Raw genomic sequence first — 21,820 nt, forward strand, 5'->3', positions numbered from 1 at the left:
TTTCAGTCTATTCAGCAATTTAATAAATTTTTTTATAAAATATATGTTACGATAGTAATATCATTAATTGCATACTAATAATATTTATTATTATATATTTCTTTGGAAACAAAAATGAATCCGTGAGAGAGCAATATTTCCAAAACACAAGACAGTAAAATACGTAATTAATATTATTCGTTTGTCCACGTTCTTTACACAACACATTTTGAGTGATTTCTTAAAGAAATAGTAAGACAATATAAGATAAAAGTCAAAACGTACCACAGTTAACACATACTTTTTAAACTGTATAACTATATAGTAACATTCATGAAGAAATTGAACATTTTATACAAATATATACTTATTTCGTTTATTTTCAAAGTACACAGAACACGGAAGACCATCTCCATACACATTTTTTTATCGAAACATTGTCTTCTTTATAAAAGTATTCCACTGAAGTTATTTCCCACAAAAGCAAAATCAAACAAGCATGACAAGAAATATACAGTACATTTTGACATACACAGTCGTTGCTTTAGTGTTTTTACTCAATTCAAAAAATATTGACACGTATATGTCTTAAAATATTTTTCTATATTATATCCATGGAAAAACCATACATTCTTACACCTTTACCGTTCATTAAAGCTCTCGCCGAAGTTATAATAATTATTCGTATGTGTAAACATCTATGTATTTATAGATAGATATTTGTATTTTCTCAAATAATGTATTTTATAGTGTTTTCGTTTATTTTTGCACATGCTATACATAAATAATTTTTAAGCATATAGATATATCTAAAGATACATTGTACATTCATGTGTTCATAATATTCATTCATATTGTGTGATTTTTGTATGTGTATTTGTGAGTATTTCTATACTTTTTGCCGATATAAGTGAAAAAATTGTGTTATATTTTCACAAATAGCTATTTAGAATTTTCGATTAGCTGCTTTAGATTTGAATTATTTAATTTGCTTGAAATTACTGGTACCCTAACAAGTTCGATTTTTGTATATGTGAAGTAAGATTTCTTAATCTTCATTTAAAAAGTAATTGTTAAATTATCTATCTTTTAACTTTTACAACATAACAAGCTTTTACAACATAAACTTTTACAACATCAAAAATATCAAGGGTCAGAAAAAACGGTGGTTATAGTTTTTTAAAATCAAATTTGATTGCAGAAGTTTATAACTATTGATTTTAAACTAAAGAATGGGATTGTCTTATTAATTTACATTTTTGATATCCTGAAATTTTTGAGAAATTAGACTGAAAGTAGCGACAATTAGTAGTTATAAGAACTAAAAGTACTAGTCATAAAATCTAATACAAAATATTCCAGACTTCCATACAAAGTTTACAGTATATATGATCATCATTATATATATATATATATATATATATATATATATATATATATATATATATATATATATATATATATATATATATTAACTGCTTGCTCCTGAGAGTGTGTGGTAAAGCTACTTTTCTCTGCGCATCCCTAAAATCCAAGCATAAAATTTCTGATAAGTGTTGCAATGGTTACGCTAGTGAGGTATCAAGTTTGATTGTTGATCAACACTTGAAGTTCATTAATACGAAATCTATGGTTTTCTTAATTGTAATCTGTGATAAAACTAATCGACCATATAAGCTTATGTTCCTTATTCCGAATCATTGTGTATGTAGTCTATAATAGCGATTGATTCATAAACAACACTAATAATCTATGAATTCTAATAATTATTTTCATCTTCAACTTTAAGGTCTTTACATATGACCTTAGTTGTACTTAGCATTTTAGTTTGTTTTTCGTACATAATATATATAAGTAAAGTTATCAACAGCAATTTTTGTATACCGGATTGTATTAATAAGTATTCAAACGATATTGCAAGCAGTTTACTATGACTTACTCACTGTGGTCATCAGATAAGACTTACATTTAAATAGCATTTCTCATCAACCTTTTCATTTGATTTTGGTACATTTTATTAAACTTTTATAACAAAAATTCATTAAAATCCTACTTTAAGATATTTTCTTTATAGAATAATGCTTTGTGCGATTCCAAATCGACATTTCGATAGGAGATATGTGAAAACAATATAAATATGTCCTGCAAGTGTAAAGTAAAAGTTACATTTCAATGTTGTTGAAAATATATTTAGAGCATAAGGAACATATGCTTACAAAACTCGTCTCACGTGTATGTTATTGTTAAGTAGCTTTCCCCCAGATAGTTTTATATAAAGACTATCTGTTACTGTGCTTCGGAGAAAAAAAGTACCAATTCAAATACTAATTCTTTAAGTACAATAAATTCTAAATATTCTGTTATAGTATATGTCTATTGTTAACATGAATAGTAGATTTATAAAGAAAAATGTTTGTTGCTAATTTCTGACAAGGAAAGGGTTTAATGACATCTTCTTGCTAAAATCTGTAGATATTGGAGATAAGTGTATAGTTTTGGACATGAGCCATACAAAATATAATCTATTTAAAAGACGTATTTTATTCAAGTGACTTCTAATAGTTTAATGAAATATGTTATTCGAAGCAATGATAAGATGATTCAAGCAGGATTGATTCCAAAGGTTATTTTCATATGGGTTTCCTTAGAATACAGACACTTCACAAATTATTTAGCTATCACTCACTTGCGTAAACTAATTTCTTCATTATTTCACAGGAATTAAGTTAAATTATCGTTACAACTTATTTCTTTTAGCAAGAAAGGAATGAACATAGCTAGTACGTTTTACAACACTAACTGTAGTATTTGTCATTGTACAAGCTGTGCTTTTAACAGACTTAAATCTGACTTAAACTATTCGCTGAGCAAAACAATACGTTAATATTGTAAAAAAAATATTAGTAACGTGTAACAGTTTCGCCAGCTATCCAATTTGGCTTCATTAGACACTATGTTCTGTCTGATAGTGTCAGATGAAGCCAAAGTAGATAGTTGGTGAAATAATTACACGTTAATATTTTTTACAATTAAACACATTGTTTTGCTCAGCGAATAGTTTAAGTCAGATTTACGAACTGTAACATTTGTTTTATACATTTTGCTTAAACACTACTATTGATTTTACTATCAAAGATTGTTTCTTAAAGAATATATAGCTTTAATGTTAAAGTAAGTCACTCTAAGTGTTCTAGAAAAAACTTTCAAAAATTAATCTTTCACAGCCACTTTTGATGTTTCGTAACTAAGAATGTCACGAATATTAAGTTTCAAACGTAAAATTTTGCAAATTCTTGAGGTCTTCCCTGCATGACTTGGTTTTATCTTTATGTCCGTGTTCCTTTTATCCATTATTTGGTTTCTACGAACTATTTTTTTTTTAAAATCTCATAGATTTAACAGATTTAAACAAGACTCGCTTTTATATTTAGAAAATATTATATTTTAGAGAATTCATCTGAAATCCCGTGTACGAAAATCTACCTTTCATAGTGATTTACATGTACAGGAATCAGCCAATGGGAAGACATAAAAAAAAGAACGGATTTTAAATCTTAAAGCAGGTCTGATAATTTCACAATAGAGTAACTCTGAAAAACATACTGATGGACAAGCGGAAAATCAAAGAAAGTTTATGATAATAAACTTTCATAAGTTACCACTAAGTATAATGTTAATGAGAATCTAATTAATGAGAAATAACAAAACATTAGAATGTAGCTTTCGAAACCACAATGCGAATATTTGTTTCTTTGACCATTAACTGTTGTCTTTTTCAAATGCAAATAGTTATTTTCTGTTCTAGAAATCTTTCAGTTGAACGCCCCACGCTTATGCCCTTTAGGCTAAGGGTGACGGATGATAAACATAAGTGTATGATGATGGCAGAGCTGGTGCAGTGAGATTGTGGAAGGAAACAGGAGTACACCGAGAAATCCCACGGATTCAATATTGTCCACTATCACAAAGTTACTTGGTTTTCTGTTGTAGAAATTTATTATGATGCGCTATTGAAATGTATTATGATGCGCGACGACATTTATCATTATGTGAATGTAGCTCGCATTGCCATTGATAAGCTAGTACATATAATTTTCATGTTGAAGTTTTGATGTCAAATTTACAAAATGCTATAATTAGAATCGAATATGATTAAAGAAAAGAGAATGAATAAAAGAAGAATTAAATATATATATTTTTAAGTATATGATGTCCTGTTTCTAATTGTAAGACCAATGTACATGGCATAAAGTGCTAGACACTTAAATTCTTTTTTATTCACCTCTTTAATTTAAATTTAATGTTAATTTAAATTGAGCTTTAAAGGATTGTTCAACTAGTAAAAGATGATACGAGGTTCCTTCTTTATGTGAACCTGGTAATATACTTATTATAGAAAACATTTGTCTATATTCTAAATCAGGACATACTATCGAACTTTTAGTAATTAAGAAAATTGGTCTTACTTTTATATTTCAGTCCACCATATATTTATGCATAATAGTTCTTCAATCTTGGTAATTATAGAAAGTTTAAAATGATACAGATATATTCACGTAACCACATAAAATTAATTAAAATGAATATAAAATTACGTAAATGAACACCAGTCGTATTTTAATCTGTAAGAATTTGACTTGAATTGTTTTATTACCATTTTTGTTATTTCTTTCAGTTTTTAATTAGTTTTCACTGAGTACTTATTATTGAATATACTTGGAACTTAATTAAACTTACGATGTCATTGCATCTATTTATTTTTTTCAAGGAAATTGATACTGAAAACAAGCTTGTTATTTAATGATTATCGACGAATTTCGAAAGTTTTATATATGTTGTGAAAGTACATGTATGTTCAATCTTTCTATTAATATAAGACTTAACTCATTGTTTGATAATATAATATCAACAGGATAATATTGATATCTCTGACGTCATTTTGAGTTTAGCCATCCAACAGATGTATAAATCAGACAGATAAAGTGGGTACCAGTAAATTCATTGCTTACTTAATCAATCGTGAGAAATACTTATTGTTTCCATATGTTAACAACAATAACCAAAGTATATTGTTTTATAATTGTCTTCGGCCAACATATCAGACATCAGTCCTCTTCCATCAGGTCGCCTTGTCGTAGTTTGTATCGACAACATAAGGACATGCAAAATATCCGCAGTCCAAAACGGAAGTGGGGACTCATGGATATGTAGATTAGAGATTTCCAGAAGGAGTTTAGAATTCCCAGCCAAAAGATACTGAAGTGAAGAAAGGGAAATTGGAATCTGGAGCCGGTGAAATATTCGTAGAGGCGAATACCTATGTAAGGAGTCCACGATAACCAAAAGGCCATAACAAGGACGAAGGACATTACGTGACTAGGGTTCGACAAGTTCTCAGCGAGTGCTGTGGCATACTCCTTGTCATGAATTGGAACACCAAGTCTTATTTTTCTCATCACAGAGAATATATAGAAATAAGTGTACACTATAGTGATTAGCGAAGGACCTAGGACCAGTATAGACAATGTTACAGAGTATGCCATCATGTTACCCCAGTCTAACATACAGATGTACGCCTCTCGGTCAAACTGTGGTTTGTTGAAGCCTAGAAGAGGCGGGCAACAGAGCATCACGGCTGAGATCCACGTGAACACCATCCAACACTGGCAACGAGTCTTGGTCTGTAAGGTTTCATATCTAAGAGGTTTCCTGATTGCCAAATATCGGTCCACACTGATCCACATGAAAGTGTACACACTAACACTCCATAGGGTGACTTCCATGTAGCCTGCCAGACGACACACTATCTCACCGTACACCCACTTTTGCACAATGGCCGGGTACACCGACAGAGGCACCACAAATATTCCGCAGAGTAAGTCTGCAACTGCTAGCGACATCAGGTAGTAGTTTATCACCTCTTTGGGACCTGAAAATCAGAACAAAAGAAATGTTAGAAATAAATTTAAAATTTTATAAATTCACTTGTTACAAACATGGATAAAATAATGTAATATTTAATCATTCTGGTAATATAAATTGTTTCAATAAGAATACATATATCATCAATATCTATATGATTCAAAGTGAAACTTGTACAGTGGGTCATCAAACAAATATACAATTATAAAGTAATAAGTTCTATGTTTATGAAAGGACTTTTTGTATTTTCTAGTGTCATAAACAATGCAGATGCTTCGAAGAAAACAAGTTTGTTTCTAGAGACTCCTGCCTGGGAACAAAATAATAAAACAAATTCAATCTCCTATGATATATCTCAAATTAAAACACATGTGCTTCTAACTCTATGACAAAATAAACATATTTAAAAAAACGTAAATGAAATATTATTCTTTATAGCAGCCACTTTCAATTGGACGCTTTGTGACATCACAGCAAAGCTGGCGTTTATAGAAACCAGTGTGATAGGCAAACACGGCGTAGTCGATGGTTTTACATATGTACTACCCCTGGATTCAGTAATTAATCGAACACTACTAACATTGGATTTATTGCGTTCCATTTACCTCATTGCCTCCCCTTTTTGCTCAACCTGTCCTTTTTCTTGTAGGTCTGAATATAAAAGCCCGCTTCTAAGTCGTACGTTGGAGAGTTGAAAATTACTACCTTACAGCAAAATTATTTGTATATAAAATAGTCTGTCTGACATACATTTCACTAATTTCCAGAGACGGCGCGTGAGGAAAGCCATAATGAAAAAAAGTATGAGTTTTATTGCTTCCAACTAAAGGAATAAATATTACCTAATGTATTAATTGTTGTATGGAATAATATTTTACATTAAGAAAGTTTTCTTCTTTTAGTTTCAAGAGCAAAAAACTAATTTTATCGGCTTCACTTACGTTTACAAGCCTCTGCCAGTTTCTCACAATACAGTACAAATGTGTTTGATAAACTTCAATTCTTCATACCTTCTGATGACGTACTCTCCGAAGTTGCCTTTTAATTTAAATCCACACATTTTCTACGACTTTAAGGTCTGGAGATTGGGGCGATGTTTCAAATATTTTAGAACAATTAAAGAGTAATAAACAACAAATTTTATAAGCCTTGTGTTCTACCGGGTGATTACTCTGTTAAAATTTAAATGTGTAACCAACTCAAAATTTTTCTACGCTCGACTACACATTATTTTGGAATATGTTTAGATACGCTTTAGTTCCACAATTGACTACTTAGTACGAGTAGATTGTCTTGTGTGTCTGTTTGTGTGTGTGTGTGTTTTTTTGAGAAAATCGAACCAAAAATAACTTTTGTGACAAGAAAAATCATGTTTGTTACTAGTAACAAAAGATAATTCTGCATAAGGCCCTATGTGATTAACTTTCAAAGTGTCTTAAATTCCTCCACTAAATTTTTTTAAAAAGTGAGACAAACGAAGTAAAAAAATCCTTAACATGTTTTAAACGGAATGTTCTAACTGATTTATAATACTTAAATGTACGTTTACATACATGACACGAAATGACGACGTAAAATCTATTAGTTACTGAGTTCAATTGGCTGATAAACTTAACTTTGAAGATAGATAAAATTGCTGTCATAACGAAGGCAAATAAGGGTAACTAATTAATGTAAATAGAAAAAGAAAAGGGGGGAAAATCTCGTTACACTGTCGGCAAACTGTGCTTCTCAAAGTGCAGAATAATACTTTTTTTTTATTATTTAAAGGAAGCATTCTCGCTTGCTTTCTTTGTCTGTGGAACTGGATCGACTATTCAACCATAAGAATAATTATTCATGCCCCGCCTCATCGTATCCGCCTTGGAATCCCAAAATTTAATCTCATCTTCTCCTTCTCCAAATCCAATTTCTAATTTCGTTTAATCTCCTTTACTTTTCTTCCCTTTAATGAAGGCGAAAACCAAAACTCCATATTTCAGAGAAGATTAAATTTCAATTAAGTATCTCCCTCCTTATTTGGATGCTATATAACACTTTCCAAATAGACAAAAGAACAACGTAATTGTGCATTTTCCTTTGTTTCTTTCTTTGGAACGACGTTGGTGTTAATTTTTAACGTCTTGCTTCTCAGAAATATTTTCAATTCTCCGTATTAGAAAGAGATATCGTACACTTCTACTGTTTTTCTTCTGTTTATTTTTCTTTAATATTGCGCCATTCCATGGACTGCCTGTTGATTGCTTTATATAAAGAAAATCATTTCGACATATAATTTCTTCATTAAACCAACCCTTTTATACCTTCTAAGATATGACATTAAATTCGAATCATTTTTTTTTTATTTCGTTACACACTAATTTCTGTCCACTAAGACCATTTAATAATGTTTAATAGTTTATATATATATATATATATATATATATATATATATATATATATATATATATAGCGTAACAGCTAACGCTCTCGCCTTTGGTGCAAGCAGTACCGGGTTCAATTCCCGGTGTGAACACTCGGTCGAGAGATTATAAAAGGCTTTTCAGTCCAGTCATCCTGAGTGAGATTTTCCTGGGTTTTTCTTATTCACACACCAGGCAAATGCCCGGATGGTATTTAGAATAATCTTCCTTACCCTATTCCCCGGATAGTGTGATCCCCGAGGACGTCATCCCTCATACATAACAGGATAATATAATCATAGATGGCGAAAGATCAGTTCCTAATCCTAATGATTACACCAATTAATACAATCCACTATCAAGAAACCTATGAATTCCTAGAGAAAAATCCAATTGCAGCCTTCGAGTCCGGTACTGTATATGAAATGGAGAGTAGAGAACAGAATGGAAGAGAAAATGGTTAGAGATGTGGCAACAACGGAGAACTTGCTGAGTCACCTTGATTGATTCTCAGAGAGGAATTACGCCTTGGAAAGCTGAGGCGATGAAAGAGCTATTTTTCAAAGGGGGTTGCAAGGGGCAGAGAGGGAAGAAATAGGCGCAGAGCTTTAGACTACTTGCTCGTTTGTGAACGACGAACAAGAACGCGCACAAAATAGATACAAACGGGATAATGCCTATTGAATATGATTTCAGTTCTCGTTTTTTTTTAAAATCATTTCTTTTAAATTTTTTATATCTTCAGTATTCCACTTTATGGAAAAGTAGTGAGAGAAAATGTAAGAAGGATCTACAGAGTATGAATGTCTACAAACGGCAATATTTGGGAGACAATTTTTCATTAAAAATGGTACAAACGAACTCGAGAATAGTAAATTTGGAGGAGAAAGAGTGGTAACTTAAGGGAAAAAATGGTAAATTTGGGAGGGTGCACCCAACCCCTTGGGGGATATGATAACTCCGACTAAAGGAAAGCAGAAAATAAACTAGAGAGGATACCCTAGCTGCACATTTGATAGGTTCTACGTAGGTAGTTCGCCGAAACGGGGGCCGCGGTGGCTCAGTGGTAGAGCGTTCACCTCTGGTGCTTGGGGTACCGGGTTCGATCCCAGCCCCCGCCAAGTGAACTTTGTGGTGGACAAACACCGTGTGCGTGGGTTTTCTCGGGGTTCTCCCGTTTCCTCCCACTTTCTTCATTCCACCATTTCATTCATTACTCATCATCACCGTCTCCTTTAGCCTAACCGGCATAACCGTGGGACGTAAGACTAACAGTATAAGTTGTCTAGCCTACCTTCCACCAATGTTGGGAGTCCTGTCTCTGTCGCTATAGTATTTCCCTGTGAATATATATGTGTGCTTTATAGTATATGATATAGTTTTTTTTTTAAATACACTATTTATTTTGTTTATATTCTGAACTAACAAATTTAACGAGCTTGTAGCCTTGAACCATTCAATAATTTTCCATATCGTTATTATTTTAATAAGTTATTAGTGTTTTTGTGCGATCAAATGGTAGAAAGCGTGGTTGTTTCTATTCCCGTTTGGAGTATTAAACTTCAAAGGCCATATGCAGATCGTTTTGACGTGTGATTAACGTCATACTAAAGGCTTGACTACTGCAGGAAACATATGTTAGTCGAATTCTTTAGTATAACACTAATCACGCGTCAGAACGACTCTGCATAAGGCCCCAAATGTTTATACAGTGTGGTGAAGCAACTAGGCCGCCACCTGGATTAAAGGGTAGCGAATTCCAGACTAGAAATACAAAACTAATGAAGGTTAAGTTCTGGCCACACATTTCCGATACACAACTAAAGGTCATCTGTCTGGTTATAACTTTTATGTGGGTTAAACACCAGGAATTCATTATCACATTATAAGGTCGATGCATAAGTTCGTGCGGTTTTCTTTTGGGTTGGCAACAATGCGGCGTGAAGCGATTGTTTATCGTTATTCCGTTGTTTTACCATAGTTTGGAGTTTGTGTGTTGTGAAACACAGGTTTTCTTGATTGTGAACGTATTATTATTGTATATATTTCAGACAAACTAATATGGAATGTCAAGTTGAGAAAAGTGACCATTTCTGTCACATTTTACTCTTCGAGTTTAACTGAGGATCCAATGCAGCAGAAGCTGCGAGAACAATTTGTGAAATGTACGGGAATGAAGCAATTTTGCTGCAAGAACAGAACAGGAAAGCTTCTCTTCACCAATGGCTAACAGATTTCTTCCAGTCCAAACCAAAACAGTTCTACAAGCGAGGCATTGGACTGCTACCTGAACGTTGGCAGGAGCCCATAGACCAGCGTTTCCCAACCGGTGTGCCGCGGCACACTGGTGTGCCGTGAATGGGCCGCTGGTGTGCCGCGAGGAATCGAAACAAAATTATCAATTTTATAGCAATCAAATTGCAAAACGTAGGGAAAAATGCATATTTGTATTTCACATTACTATGAACCTCCACTATGAATCTACAATTTTAAGTTTGATACCAGGTTACTGTTCTGTACATTTCTAATGTTGACAAAAGTATTTGTTATAATTGTTATGACCATTATTGCTTCTTTTTTGTTGCAGACTATTTCGTAACTTGAAAATTTGAAATATCATTCAATCCTTTCGACAGATTACCTACATTTGTGTTTTAAAAGTAGAAGAGATTTGTTTGTTCGTTCGTTATTCAGTTATGTTCCTTCTTAGTAAAAGGTTGAATACTGTTTTTAAAAAGAAAGCGTATTTTAAAAAACCCGAGTCCAATTTCATTGCAATTGTTTTCTATTTCTAATTTGAATAAAAAATAAGCATAATGATTTACCAAGGGAGAAATACAGTGAAAGAGCTTTCTTCTCTGTGAGGAGATCAATAATCACAGAAAAAAATACCACTGTTTTTTATATTTACAAATAATAACGCCTATAAGTGTGCCGCGAGAATCCAAGTAACATCCGTAGTGTGCCGCAAGTTGAAAAAGGTTGGGAAACGCTGCCATAGACAGTGGAGGTGAGGGATTGTGAGTTAATGTGAGTGACAGTAAAATGGAATGTATTTTTACACTAGTAGAATACGTTAATGTTATGTCTATGTTGTATTTGTATTTTATTTATTTATTTACTTATTTAACCATCACCAGATACCAAGCCCGTATTTATATATTGTGCGCCCCTGTGCTCTAAATAATTTCCCGCCCCCCGCACAACCTTATGTCTCAAACAAGGAAACAAGCCGTGACTTTGCAAACATACTGGGCCTTATGCAGAGTCGTTTTGACGTCTGATTAACGCCATACTACGGGTTTGAGTAACAGATGGTTATCAAAATTGTATTCAGGGTCTCTGATTAGGAAGTAGTATTTGACGAAGTTAATCACATGTGACTAACTAATCTAGAGCAGAGGCTAATCTTTTACCCACGGTTTAGCGTGCGGCACAACATTTCGTAATTCATGTATTTTCATTTTTACAGTCTACGCATGCGCTCATGTACTTTTCCGTAGTTGCCACATTTATTTTACTCACCGATGCATTGGGGTTCTAAAAGTTAATCATACCGAAATCATCATTTTAGTTGTACTAAAAGTAGACTCTGAATACCAAAAAGTGCACCTTCCTTAGTAAAGAGTTAGTATGCTTACTAACTAGTCTGTGACTAACCTTTGATTAACGAATTCTCTCTGAATACCGCCCACTAGCTCTTGTTGAGTACAAGTTACAAAGTTACAACGTTATTTTAAATGACCCAATTCTTTCAATGATGATTATAATGTAGTGTTCTGCCCGAAAGTAACATTGGTGGACGTCACTGTGAAACACCAATAATTATTGATGATAACTGACAAGAAAAAGAATAGTTTCCATTATTCACTATCAATACTATTTAATAGTATCTATATTACTAATACAATAAGCTGTCTGTCTGTAGCGCTTTTCAACTCGAGAACCACAATAGATAGAAATATGAAATTCTAATATTTAAACCTCACAGAGAAATGATTCAAATGACCTGTTCCAGGTCCCTAGTATCACACCCAAGCTCAGGTATGGGGAAATGAAATCTTTAAGTTTTACGTCCCACGATTATGCCGGTTAGGCTAAAGGAGACGGTGATGATGAGAGATGAGTGAAATGGTGGAATGAAGAAAGTGGGAGGAAACGGGAGAACCCCGAGAAAACCCACGAGCACGGTGTTTGTCCACCACAAAGTCCACACGGCGCGAGTTGGGATCGAACCAGGGACCCCAAGCACCGGAAGTGAACGCTCTACCACTGAGCCACCGCGCCCCCCTCTCAGGTATGGGGGTGCAAAGTTTCCATAAGAATAACATGGGGGCATTATAAAAAATACTCGAAAACGATCAATATTAGAGATGAATTCACAGGTTTTGGGGTCGCTGAGATGAATACTGATAGTTTTAATCCAATTGAACTTCAAGGTCATACTCCACACCCCATGGAGGAAGCGAGAGTTTAAAAGTAATCGAAAACTACAGATATTAGTGTTGAATTTATAGTTTTCGAGATCTCTGAGTTTAACGGTATCAGTTTCCATGATGTTCAAGTTTATCCTCACCCCTTGGAGTGAGGGTGGGAGAGGGAGAGGATGACTTTTTAAAAATAATCAGATGAGCTAGCTGATTAATAACTAATGTAATTAGAGCGAATTAAACACATTCATATATTTTCTCGCGCTTGCGCGGGAATCTGCGAGTTGCTAGTTTTAAATATTACTTTATTATGTATCTTTAAAAAAATCCAAAATTGCCTCCCCCTAAATTCTGCCGCTCCGTGCTCGAGTACAGAATAACACTTACCTAAATACGGGCCTGCCAGATACAGCTCAGAGGCCATTTTATACTGGATATTTAACAACAATTTGAATTAACAGAACCGCAGAATAAAAGTAAAATATAAATACCGCACTAACTTATGCATCGACTCAATATTATCAGTTATTATTATTATTATTATTATTATTATTATTATTATTATTATTATTATTATTATTATTATTATTATTATTATTATTATTATTATTATTCGGTTTAGAAATAAAGAAATAACTCGTTAGGCGTTATACAACACGCCGTCCATTTTAAAGTATGCAGTTTAATCGGCCATAATCAGTGGCGTATTTACGATTTTGTTTCGGGAAGGGCTTTGCTAACTTTCGGGGGGGGGCTTTGCCTGGAAATGTGAAAATTCTGCAAGATATTTCATTTACTTTACTATACTAGGTAAGATTTCGTGGGGGGCTTAAGCCCGGAAGCCACCCCCCTAAATACGCCACTGGCCATAATATTTATAGGTATTTGTTCCTGATATTATTATTATATTTAATAGATGTTTGTGACATATTTCTTTCTTTCAGAATTTACACATGCTTGTGAAACGGTTACTTACATACACGGATGACAAAATTTTATTAGGAGACGAAATAGGGTAAGTGAAAAATGCATTGGCGTCTCTGGCATGTAAAATTTGGGGTGGACATCAAAGAAAGTGATTTAAATGGTACAACCTAGCCTAAGTTGTTTCTTATCTTCCATTACATTTACCTTTCTGCTTACCTTAACCCTCTCCCCACCTAAGGTATATCAAGGTATATAACGCACCCCCTAAGGTATATCAAGAACTCGGTTATAATCGTTTCACAGCCTGAATAGTATATTTCAAATAAATATAAGTATTGTTATTTATATGTTATTCTGTCCTTAGTATATCAATTAAATTAGAATAAAATATTGAATATTTTGTATTTCAAAATATTGAGGGGGCGCATCTCTCCGCCAGAGACGCCCTCGTATTCACGAAAACCTTCATTATGAATAACTACTTTCTATCGAATCGGCCGAGCACCGGTTGTCACCGTGAATTACTCATGGAGTCACGTAGTTCTTACCTCGCTGCAAGGGCGTCACAAGTGATAGCACACTCCTGCCTTCTATATACCTATATACTAACTACTAGCGAAACATCAGAATCATACACACGCAGTAAAAAGTTGTTGAGAGACTACCCGCTCGGGAGAGTAATACTCCCAGAAGTATGTCTTTTTCGCGCGCTACTCTAGCCAGCTGTTTTACGCGCTATTGTAGCTAGCTGTTTTAAGTTAATCACAAAATTTATATCATGGGGGTCAAGGTGGAACAAAACGAGCCCTGCGGGGCTTCTAACCCGTTCCTACTACTACTACTTATCAACACAAAAGTAAGAAAATAACTTTTTTGAGTATTATTTTCATCTTATTTTTATCAAAAAAGTGATATGAAAATTAAAAAAAAAACTTTTCTCGGACCGGGTTTGAACCCATGCCAAAAGCTATTTCCTTTACTAGCACGTAGCGCTGGCACGCTTTTTCTAAAAAATAAACTGACCCACGAACGTGTCTCAGTAACTTACTTGAACTACTTACTAATTTTACTTGCTTTACTCGGTTAACTGGCTTTTCCAATCTCCTAGAACGACAAGGACACGAACACAGAAACATCGAGGACAGTGAAAATTACAAAGGCGTTTCGACCGGGAATCGAACCCGAGACCCCGTACACCAAAGGGGCACGTGCTAGCCACTAGACCAGCGGGGAGAGCACGCTCTGCCACGAGGACCGACAGCAGCACGCGTTTGATTTCTGTTATATGAATGCTACGTGGCAAGAAACGGACAACACCAACCAACCAACCAAAACCGTGTATTTCTTTCCTACTTCCGAGAGCATTATTGCCCCGAGCTAGTCCTGTTGAGAGTACCACATCGTATCAATGTTCACAGAAGCGAAATGTTTGTAATAACATGCACAAAGTCGTAAGCGGCAGCGATACATGGTGAAAAGAAAAGTAATAATATCCCGTTCACGCCACGAGAAGGAGTTTGATTTCTATAGCGCGATACTTTCTCAGTTACTATTGAAACTGGAAGGAGTTCTAGATTTCTACCAATTCTGGTTTTAGTAGAGAGATTAGAGTGGAGGTGCAATAAATATGTTATCGGGATGTGTAATTGATTAGAGAAGCCCGATTCTCGCTATATCTTTCCTTTCCTTTCTATGACGATTAACGTTAAAACTAGAAGTGGTTGATATCTGTCATTTTCCACAAAAACTTACTTTTCGCTATCTTTTATCGTTCTTGCTCTATGTATATCATTACTGAAACCGGAAGTTGTAGTGGATTTCTATCACTTCCGGTTTTAGTAAAGACTTAAGGTTGGACATGAAACGTATTCTTGGAACGCTTAATCGATTCTACGAAAACGCTTCTTGCGATTTGTTACCATGTTTACGCTGCAGTAATCAACGTGAAACTGGAAATTGTTGCAATTCTACCACTTGCTGTAGTTTTATCACCTCCATCAATGAACTTCATAACGAGGAACTACATAATTTATACGGTTTACCAAACATTGTTAGGATCATCAAGTCTGGGAGGCTTAGCTGGGCAGGCCATGTAGCTAGGATGGAAGAAAGTAGAAATTCTTTCAAAGTCTTGACTGGAAGACCAATCGGAAAACGACCATTAGGAAGACCTAGGCGCAGATGAAAGGACAATATTGGGATGGATCTCGCAGAAATAGGAATACAAAATAGAAACTGGATCCAGTTGGCTAAGGATAGAAGTCAGTGGAGAGCTTTTGTGAACGCGGCATTCAACCTCCGGGTTCCACAATAGGGTGGAGCGTTTTGCACTTTTGTTGGAAATTCGATAACGGCTAGTGCGGAAAAGGTGCCATTAGTTGCACCGACCTTATTGATTTTTAATTTTTTTTTTTGGACAATCCCTTACCTTGCCCCAACGGACTTAAAATTTTTAAGTGTTTGGTTAGGCAACACGCTCAACACCATTGACAGAAAAGCTACTTATGGTCGTTTTTAGAGTTACCTGATGGCTATAATACAATTATTTTATTAAAAGAAACTTGTAGCAATGCCAGTAAATAATTTTAAAATGTTTATGAGTCAAAGTACAGTCATATTAGCTCAGTTGTTGGAATTAATGTCCAGATTTTGTTTGGAATGCCACGTTAACAATGATTATAGGCATAGCCCTTGATATAACACGATTTGTTTTTTAGCAACTCTTCGCTTGTTTTGTACACCGACAGCAAACGCCATCTAGCGGCAGGCTACACAACTTCGTAGTTGCTTACTTTGGCCACGCTCTTCGAGCGTCATCGCAACGTCCGTCTCCGTTCAGAAGTTTCGCGCACCTCCCGCTCGCCTTCTTGGCTCTAGAACCTATGCTGACGTTTCTAGAATATTCTCGCTCGAAGTTCGGCGGTGGTATAAATATTGCGTACTTCGGCCAACCAATCCAACAGGCCAGTTTATTGCAGCTTAAGCTTTAACGGTTTTAGTTCGCTACTATTTCTGTTAAGACAGAGAGTTTGTGCATTGTACCTAAAGTTACAGTGTTCTTAGTGCGATACGATTCAGAGACATTTTTTATACTTTGGTTTCCAAGTTCGGAAGCAATGGAAAGCAAGATGAAGAAAAAGCCTCATAGCAGACCAACGCGGGAAATTGTGAAACGAAGCTTATTAGGCACTGCAAGTGAAATGAGTAAAGTGCAGTTATCTACGTACGCTGACGTTATACGACATTATGATTGGTTTCGAAGTGGTTTAAGTGGTGACGAAAGTGTAACTAAATTACCAGTGACTGACATTTATAAGCTGGTTGGACAAAGAGTTGTACATATTTGTGTAAAGCAAGCATTCCTGTGATTTCTGAAAAGAGAGTTTTTGACATGCTGAAAACATTTTATAAGTTTCGCAAAAAGGAAAAACATTTCAGTCGACAAGGACAAGAAGCAACACTTCGTGCAGGTTTTGTTGCACACGCGGAAAAGTCTCTTTTTGATATTGCGTCTTGCAAATGTAAAACCACCGAAGATTGCAACTGTGAGAGGACATGCAAGATTCCAAAAAGAGAATTCAAGTTTCTTTTGAACCAGAGAACATCACGGAAAATGAGCATTGGTAACATTGACGTCCGAACAAACAAATCTCTGTCAAACATGTTTTCCCGTAAAGTGAGCTGATTTAAATTTCAGATAACCAAGAAAGACGCTGGAAGTGTTGAAGTAAGTCCATCAACTAGTGGGATTACGCATAGGCATAGGTCAAAGATACTGGCGTCGTCAGGGGAATCCAGCGAAGCTGTTGAATCGGGAAGCACGTCGGGATCTGATTTTGAGGCGCGACCAAGAAGGAAACATAGCCTAAAGCAAATCTGTCTTCAAAATACAGCGGAGGCAGCGTTTAGAGCTGGTGCTTCAGACAGACAGGTTGCTTTGATCGCTTCTGCCGTATTTCAGGACGCGAGACTCATAACGCCAGATAACAAAAATCTTGTTGTTGACAGATCTAAGGTACGAAGAGGAAAAGATAAACTGGGTGAGAAGATCCAGAAAGAAAAGGCTCACCTAGGTCGGGCGATAACAAGTATCTACTTCGACGGAAAAAATGATACAACTTTTGTGCAAGAAAAAATCAACGGCAAACTACGAAGACGAGAGGTTACAGAAAAGCATATCATACTTCTACCGGAGTCCGGTTCAGAATACTTGGGTCATGCCAACCTAAGTCAAGCACTGGCAAGGATATTGCCTACTCTATATTGGAGCTTTTAGAGAACCAGTACGACGTGTCAAGTCTTGAGGCAGTCGACAGCGATGGTGAAGCCACGAACACAGCATAGGATAACGGCGTGATAAGTCAGATACAAAGATCCCTAGGAAATGAACTGCAGCATCTCATTTGCCTTCTTCAAACCAACGAGTTGCCATTTCGACACCTGGTTACCGAATAGGATGGTGGGACGACCGGACCCAATGCTTTTTCCGACCCCATCGGAAAGAAATTAAAGGATTGTGAACGTTCACTGATCGTCTCCTTTACACCCATTCCCGTTGAATGGGTGTCTGAAATAAAAAAAAAAAAAAAAAAAAAAAAAACAGATGGTTTAGGCAGTGACCAGAATTATCTCTTTGAAATTTGTAAGGATGTTGCTACAGGAATGTGTACTATCGATCTAGAAAACAGAAAACCAGGACCATTATCACATTCACGATGGCTTACATTGGCCTGTAAGATGCTGCGCCACTACATCAGTACTGATAAACGTAGTTCAAGTTTGTGTCCACTTTGCCAGTACATTGTTAAAGTATACGCTCCCGTCTGGTTTTCAATACGGCGAAATCCTTCGTGTGAAATGGGCACCATGCATCTGTTTAGCATAGTTAAGCTATCACGTTTTCTGCCAGAAAATCTACAACACATAGTTCATTCTGTTCTACAAACAAACAGATACTACGCTCATCATGAAAACCTGCTGACAGCGATGACAGCAGATGAAAATCCGCATATTCGAACGTTAGGCTGGTGAAGGATAAAAAAGTGCCGCAGCCAGAAGACTCCGAGATCAAGCCAACCACGTGACTTCATTGTTCCGAAATTAAACTTTACAGCTGAAAATTACTACAACATGATTAATTGGCCTAAATGTCTAACAGCCGCCAATCACACGAAACATAACTGATCAGCAGCTTGAAGAAAACATCTGAATTTCAGCTACTCTAATAACATTCCCTTTCCATAGTCAAGCTGTGGAACGCACAGTGAAGGTGGTGTCCGAGGCAGTGTCGAAAAAGTGCGGCCAGAATGTAAAACATATCTATATTAGAGCCAAACTGAAGTCTAGAACAAGAATGCCCCGCTTCGAGACCAAGAAGAACTACGTGACCTAAGGTCAAATGTCAACGTATGTCTACTGGGTGGGTGCGTGGGCGGAACTCGACGTGCAACCATCTCCGCGTGGTGAGTTCTGGGTTATTTTGCGTACAGAGCAAAATAAGCGAATAGTTGCACAAAGAAAATCGTGTTATATTAAGGACTATGCCTATAATCATCGTTATCGTGGTATTCCAAACAAAATCTGAACATTAATTCCAACAATTGAGCTAATATGGCTGTACTTTGACTCATAAACATTTTAAAATTATTTACTGGCATTGCCACAAGTTTCTTTTAATAAAATAATTGTATTATAGCCATCAGGTAACTCTAAAAACGACCACAAGTAGCTTTTCTGTCATTGGTGTTGAGTGTGTTGCCTAACCAAACACTTAAAAACTTTAAGTCCGTTGGGGTAGGGTAAGGGGTTGTCCAAAGAAATAAAAAAAAATCAATAAGGTCGGTGCCACTAATGGCACCTTTTCCGCACTAGCCGTCATCGAATTTCCAAGAAAAGTGCAGAACGCTCCACCCTATTCCACAAACCATAGAGTTAGTTAGTTACTGCAGTGCGTAAGTAAGCGTTTTGATATATACAATCCATATGGGCTTTTGCTCCCCATTGCGGATGGCAATGATTGAGTTAATATTTGAACTGTGGGATTTCTAATTTTTCATTCATTGACGGATTGTATTCTTTATAGCAGCCAAGGCTAATTTATGAGCCAGGACAAAAAAGTGCCATACCCAACGGGCAGATAAATTAAAAAAAAATAAGATAGACATGGAAATTTAAGAACATACTATATTCATAGATAGGAATGGCAAAAGAAGTTTTTAGGAGGAAGAAAATACTATTTTGTGGAACCTTATATAAAGAGTTGAGAAAAAGACTTCGTGTGGAGTATTGTACTGTATTGGTGAGAAACATGGGCATTACGGAAAAATGGTGAAAAACGACTGGAAGCTTTCGAAATGTAGGTATGAAGAAGAGTGGAGAGAATTAGTTGTGCCGAGCGGAAAGAGAACGAGAGGATGTTAAAATTGGTTGGGGAGGAAAGAACAATTTTACATATTAAGAAGAAGAGGAAGAGAAGAAGCTGATTGGAACATTGGCTAAGAAAGACCTATATCATGTGAAGGGTGCTAGAGGGTATGGTAGCAAGAAAGAGAGGGAGGAGATGAAGGAGGCTACAATTGATGAACGACATCAAAACAGAAAAATCGTATGTAAAGACAAAGAGGTTAATGGAAGATTGTGGAGACTCAGTTGTAGTGAGAGACCTGCCAATAATGTCAGAATATCTATGTTGATGAGATTAATATTGTATTCTGTAAATCTTTGTTCTAATTAACATATCCTGAGTCTAGTGTCATGTGTCTAGGGCGAGTAAAGCCTGTGATAAGCACATTTGCAGTAACTCTATGAAATCTGCGTTTCTTTTAAAAAAATCGGCCCGATATTCGCGAGCAGGGTGAAACATATTCGCGAGTTCCTATTTGGCCATCGTTGGTTTAGAGAATCCGAAGCTACGGATGCGAGCTACCGAAGGCGGTGGAAACCAGGGGTGGATACAGGGGGCGATTGGGGCGTTCTCCCCACCCCAGAAGAGGAAACTTTCTTATTTTATATATAAATAAAACCCATCCCAGACTTTGAAACTCTAAGTAGCATATTACAACCCACTGCCCCCCCAGAAGTTCGTCCTGGATCCGCCCCTGGTGGTAAGTACGGAATTGGATGCCGTAAGGCACTGGAGGACTTCCCCTGGTTACTAAAAGAGATTAGTATATTTAAATTCTTAAAGGCAATGGTAACAAATATGAAAAAAAAAAAAAAAAACTAAACAAGGAAATAAATATATTGCGGGAAATGTTTTGAGTGATCGATTAAGTAGAGTGTTAACTCTTTAATTGCAATTGCAAGCATTGAAAAATTCTCGTAAAGCTGTTTTGGTTTGTTTTTATTGTCGGAACATATCTTCTTGACATGATTTCGTAATTTTTAAAAGTATTTTTGCATGTTAGATACAAAATACAGGATGTTTATTTCCAAGCAACATTGCCTTAAAATACCTAATCATGTGTTGCTAATGAGCAACCTTTCCGTAATATGGTCGATTATAATTAGGAATATTGGTATTTCTTAGAAGGAGTAATTAGTAGAAGTAGCAGCACTTGAAATATATTCCTACATACAAGATACAGACAAACAAATAAACAAACAAAAAACCTTTTTGGAACTCGAGAAATAAAACTTGTGTAGTACTGAATCTGTCTCCTGCCGAAAACTCGAAATGCCAGGCTATGGAATGGGTTAAACGAGAATAAGTATGTGTTTCCTCAGAATATACAGTACTGTACTTGTATGTATTTGGTTGCTTGAGAATACAATAGAGAATAAACTACCCAATTATCCTTAAACAAAGGAAAGGTAGTATTTTATGAAGGTCTTTACTATACATGAAAATAAACATTAATGAATACACTGTACAGTAATTCACGTGAAAAGACAGACCTCAGAGAAATACTTTATGAAGGTATAAAGCTGTCTATAATGAAAATTAACTAGCCGACTTTACAAAAATATGTTTTTTTTTTTTTTTTTTGTTTTTTTTTTTCGCCCTGCCAGGGTTGGCCTAGATATCCGGACTACCTGGTGATCGAGTGCCGAGTTTTAGGGACTTTACTGAATCTAAACAAGTGATCCACAAATCGAGTAAATTACATGAATATTGTATGAAAGCAATAGTGTCAATTAAATGGTAGCTGACGTTATTAT

At 35.6% G+C, this 21,820-nt stretch overlaps 2 protein-coding genes across 2 annotated transcripts in view; one reads left to right on the forward strand and one right to left on the reverse strand.

Annotated features, from left to right (window-relative positions):
• Nucleotides 1-1,461: 1,461 nt before the first annotated feature.
• The window catches only part of DopEcR (G-protein coupled receptor DopEcR), a 341,538-nt gene continuing 321,179 nt past the window's right edge, over nucleotides 1,462-21,820 (reverse strand). The window contains exon 3 of the mRNA XM_081764565.1: nucleotides 1,462-5,908. Coding sequence (XP_081620691.1) covers nucleotides 5,085-5,908 — 824 coding nt within the window. The 3' untranslated portion in view covers nucleotides 1,462-5,084. The remainder of the gene's footprint in view (nucleotides 5,909-21,820) is intronic.
• The window catches only part of LOC145690057 (uncharacterized), a 48,847-nt gene continuing 40,708 nt past the window's right edge, over nucleotides 13,682-21,820 (forward strand). Inside the window, exon 1 of the mRNA XM_081764566.1 lies at nucleotides 13,682-13,748. Coding sequence (XP_081620692.1) covers nucleotides 13,687-13,748 — 62 coding nt within the window. The 5' untranslated portion in view covers nucleotides 13,682-13,686. The remainder of the gene's footprint in view (nucleotides 13,749-21,820) is intronic.

Source organism: Thermobia domestica, chromosome 7 (genome assembly GCF_964235325.1).
Source record: "Thermobia domestica chromosome 7, izTheDome1.hap1.1, whole genome shotgun sequence".
Taxonomy (NCBI): Eukaryota; Metazoa; Arthropoda; class Insecta; order Zygentoma; family Lepismatidae; genus Thermobia; species Thermobia domestica.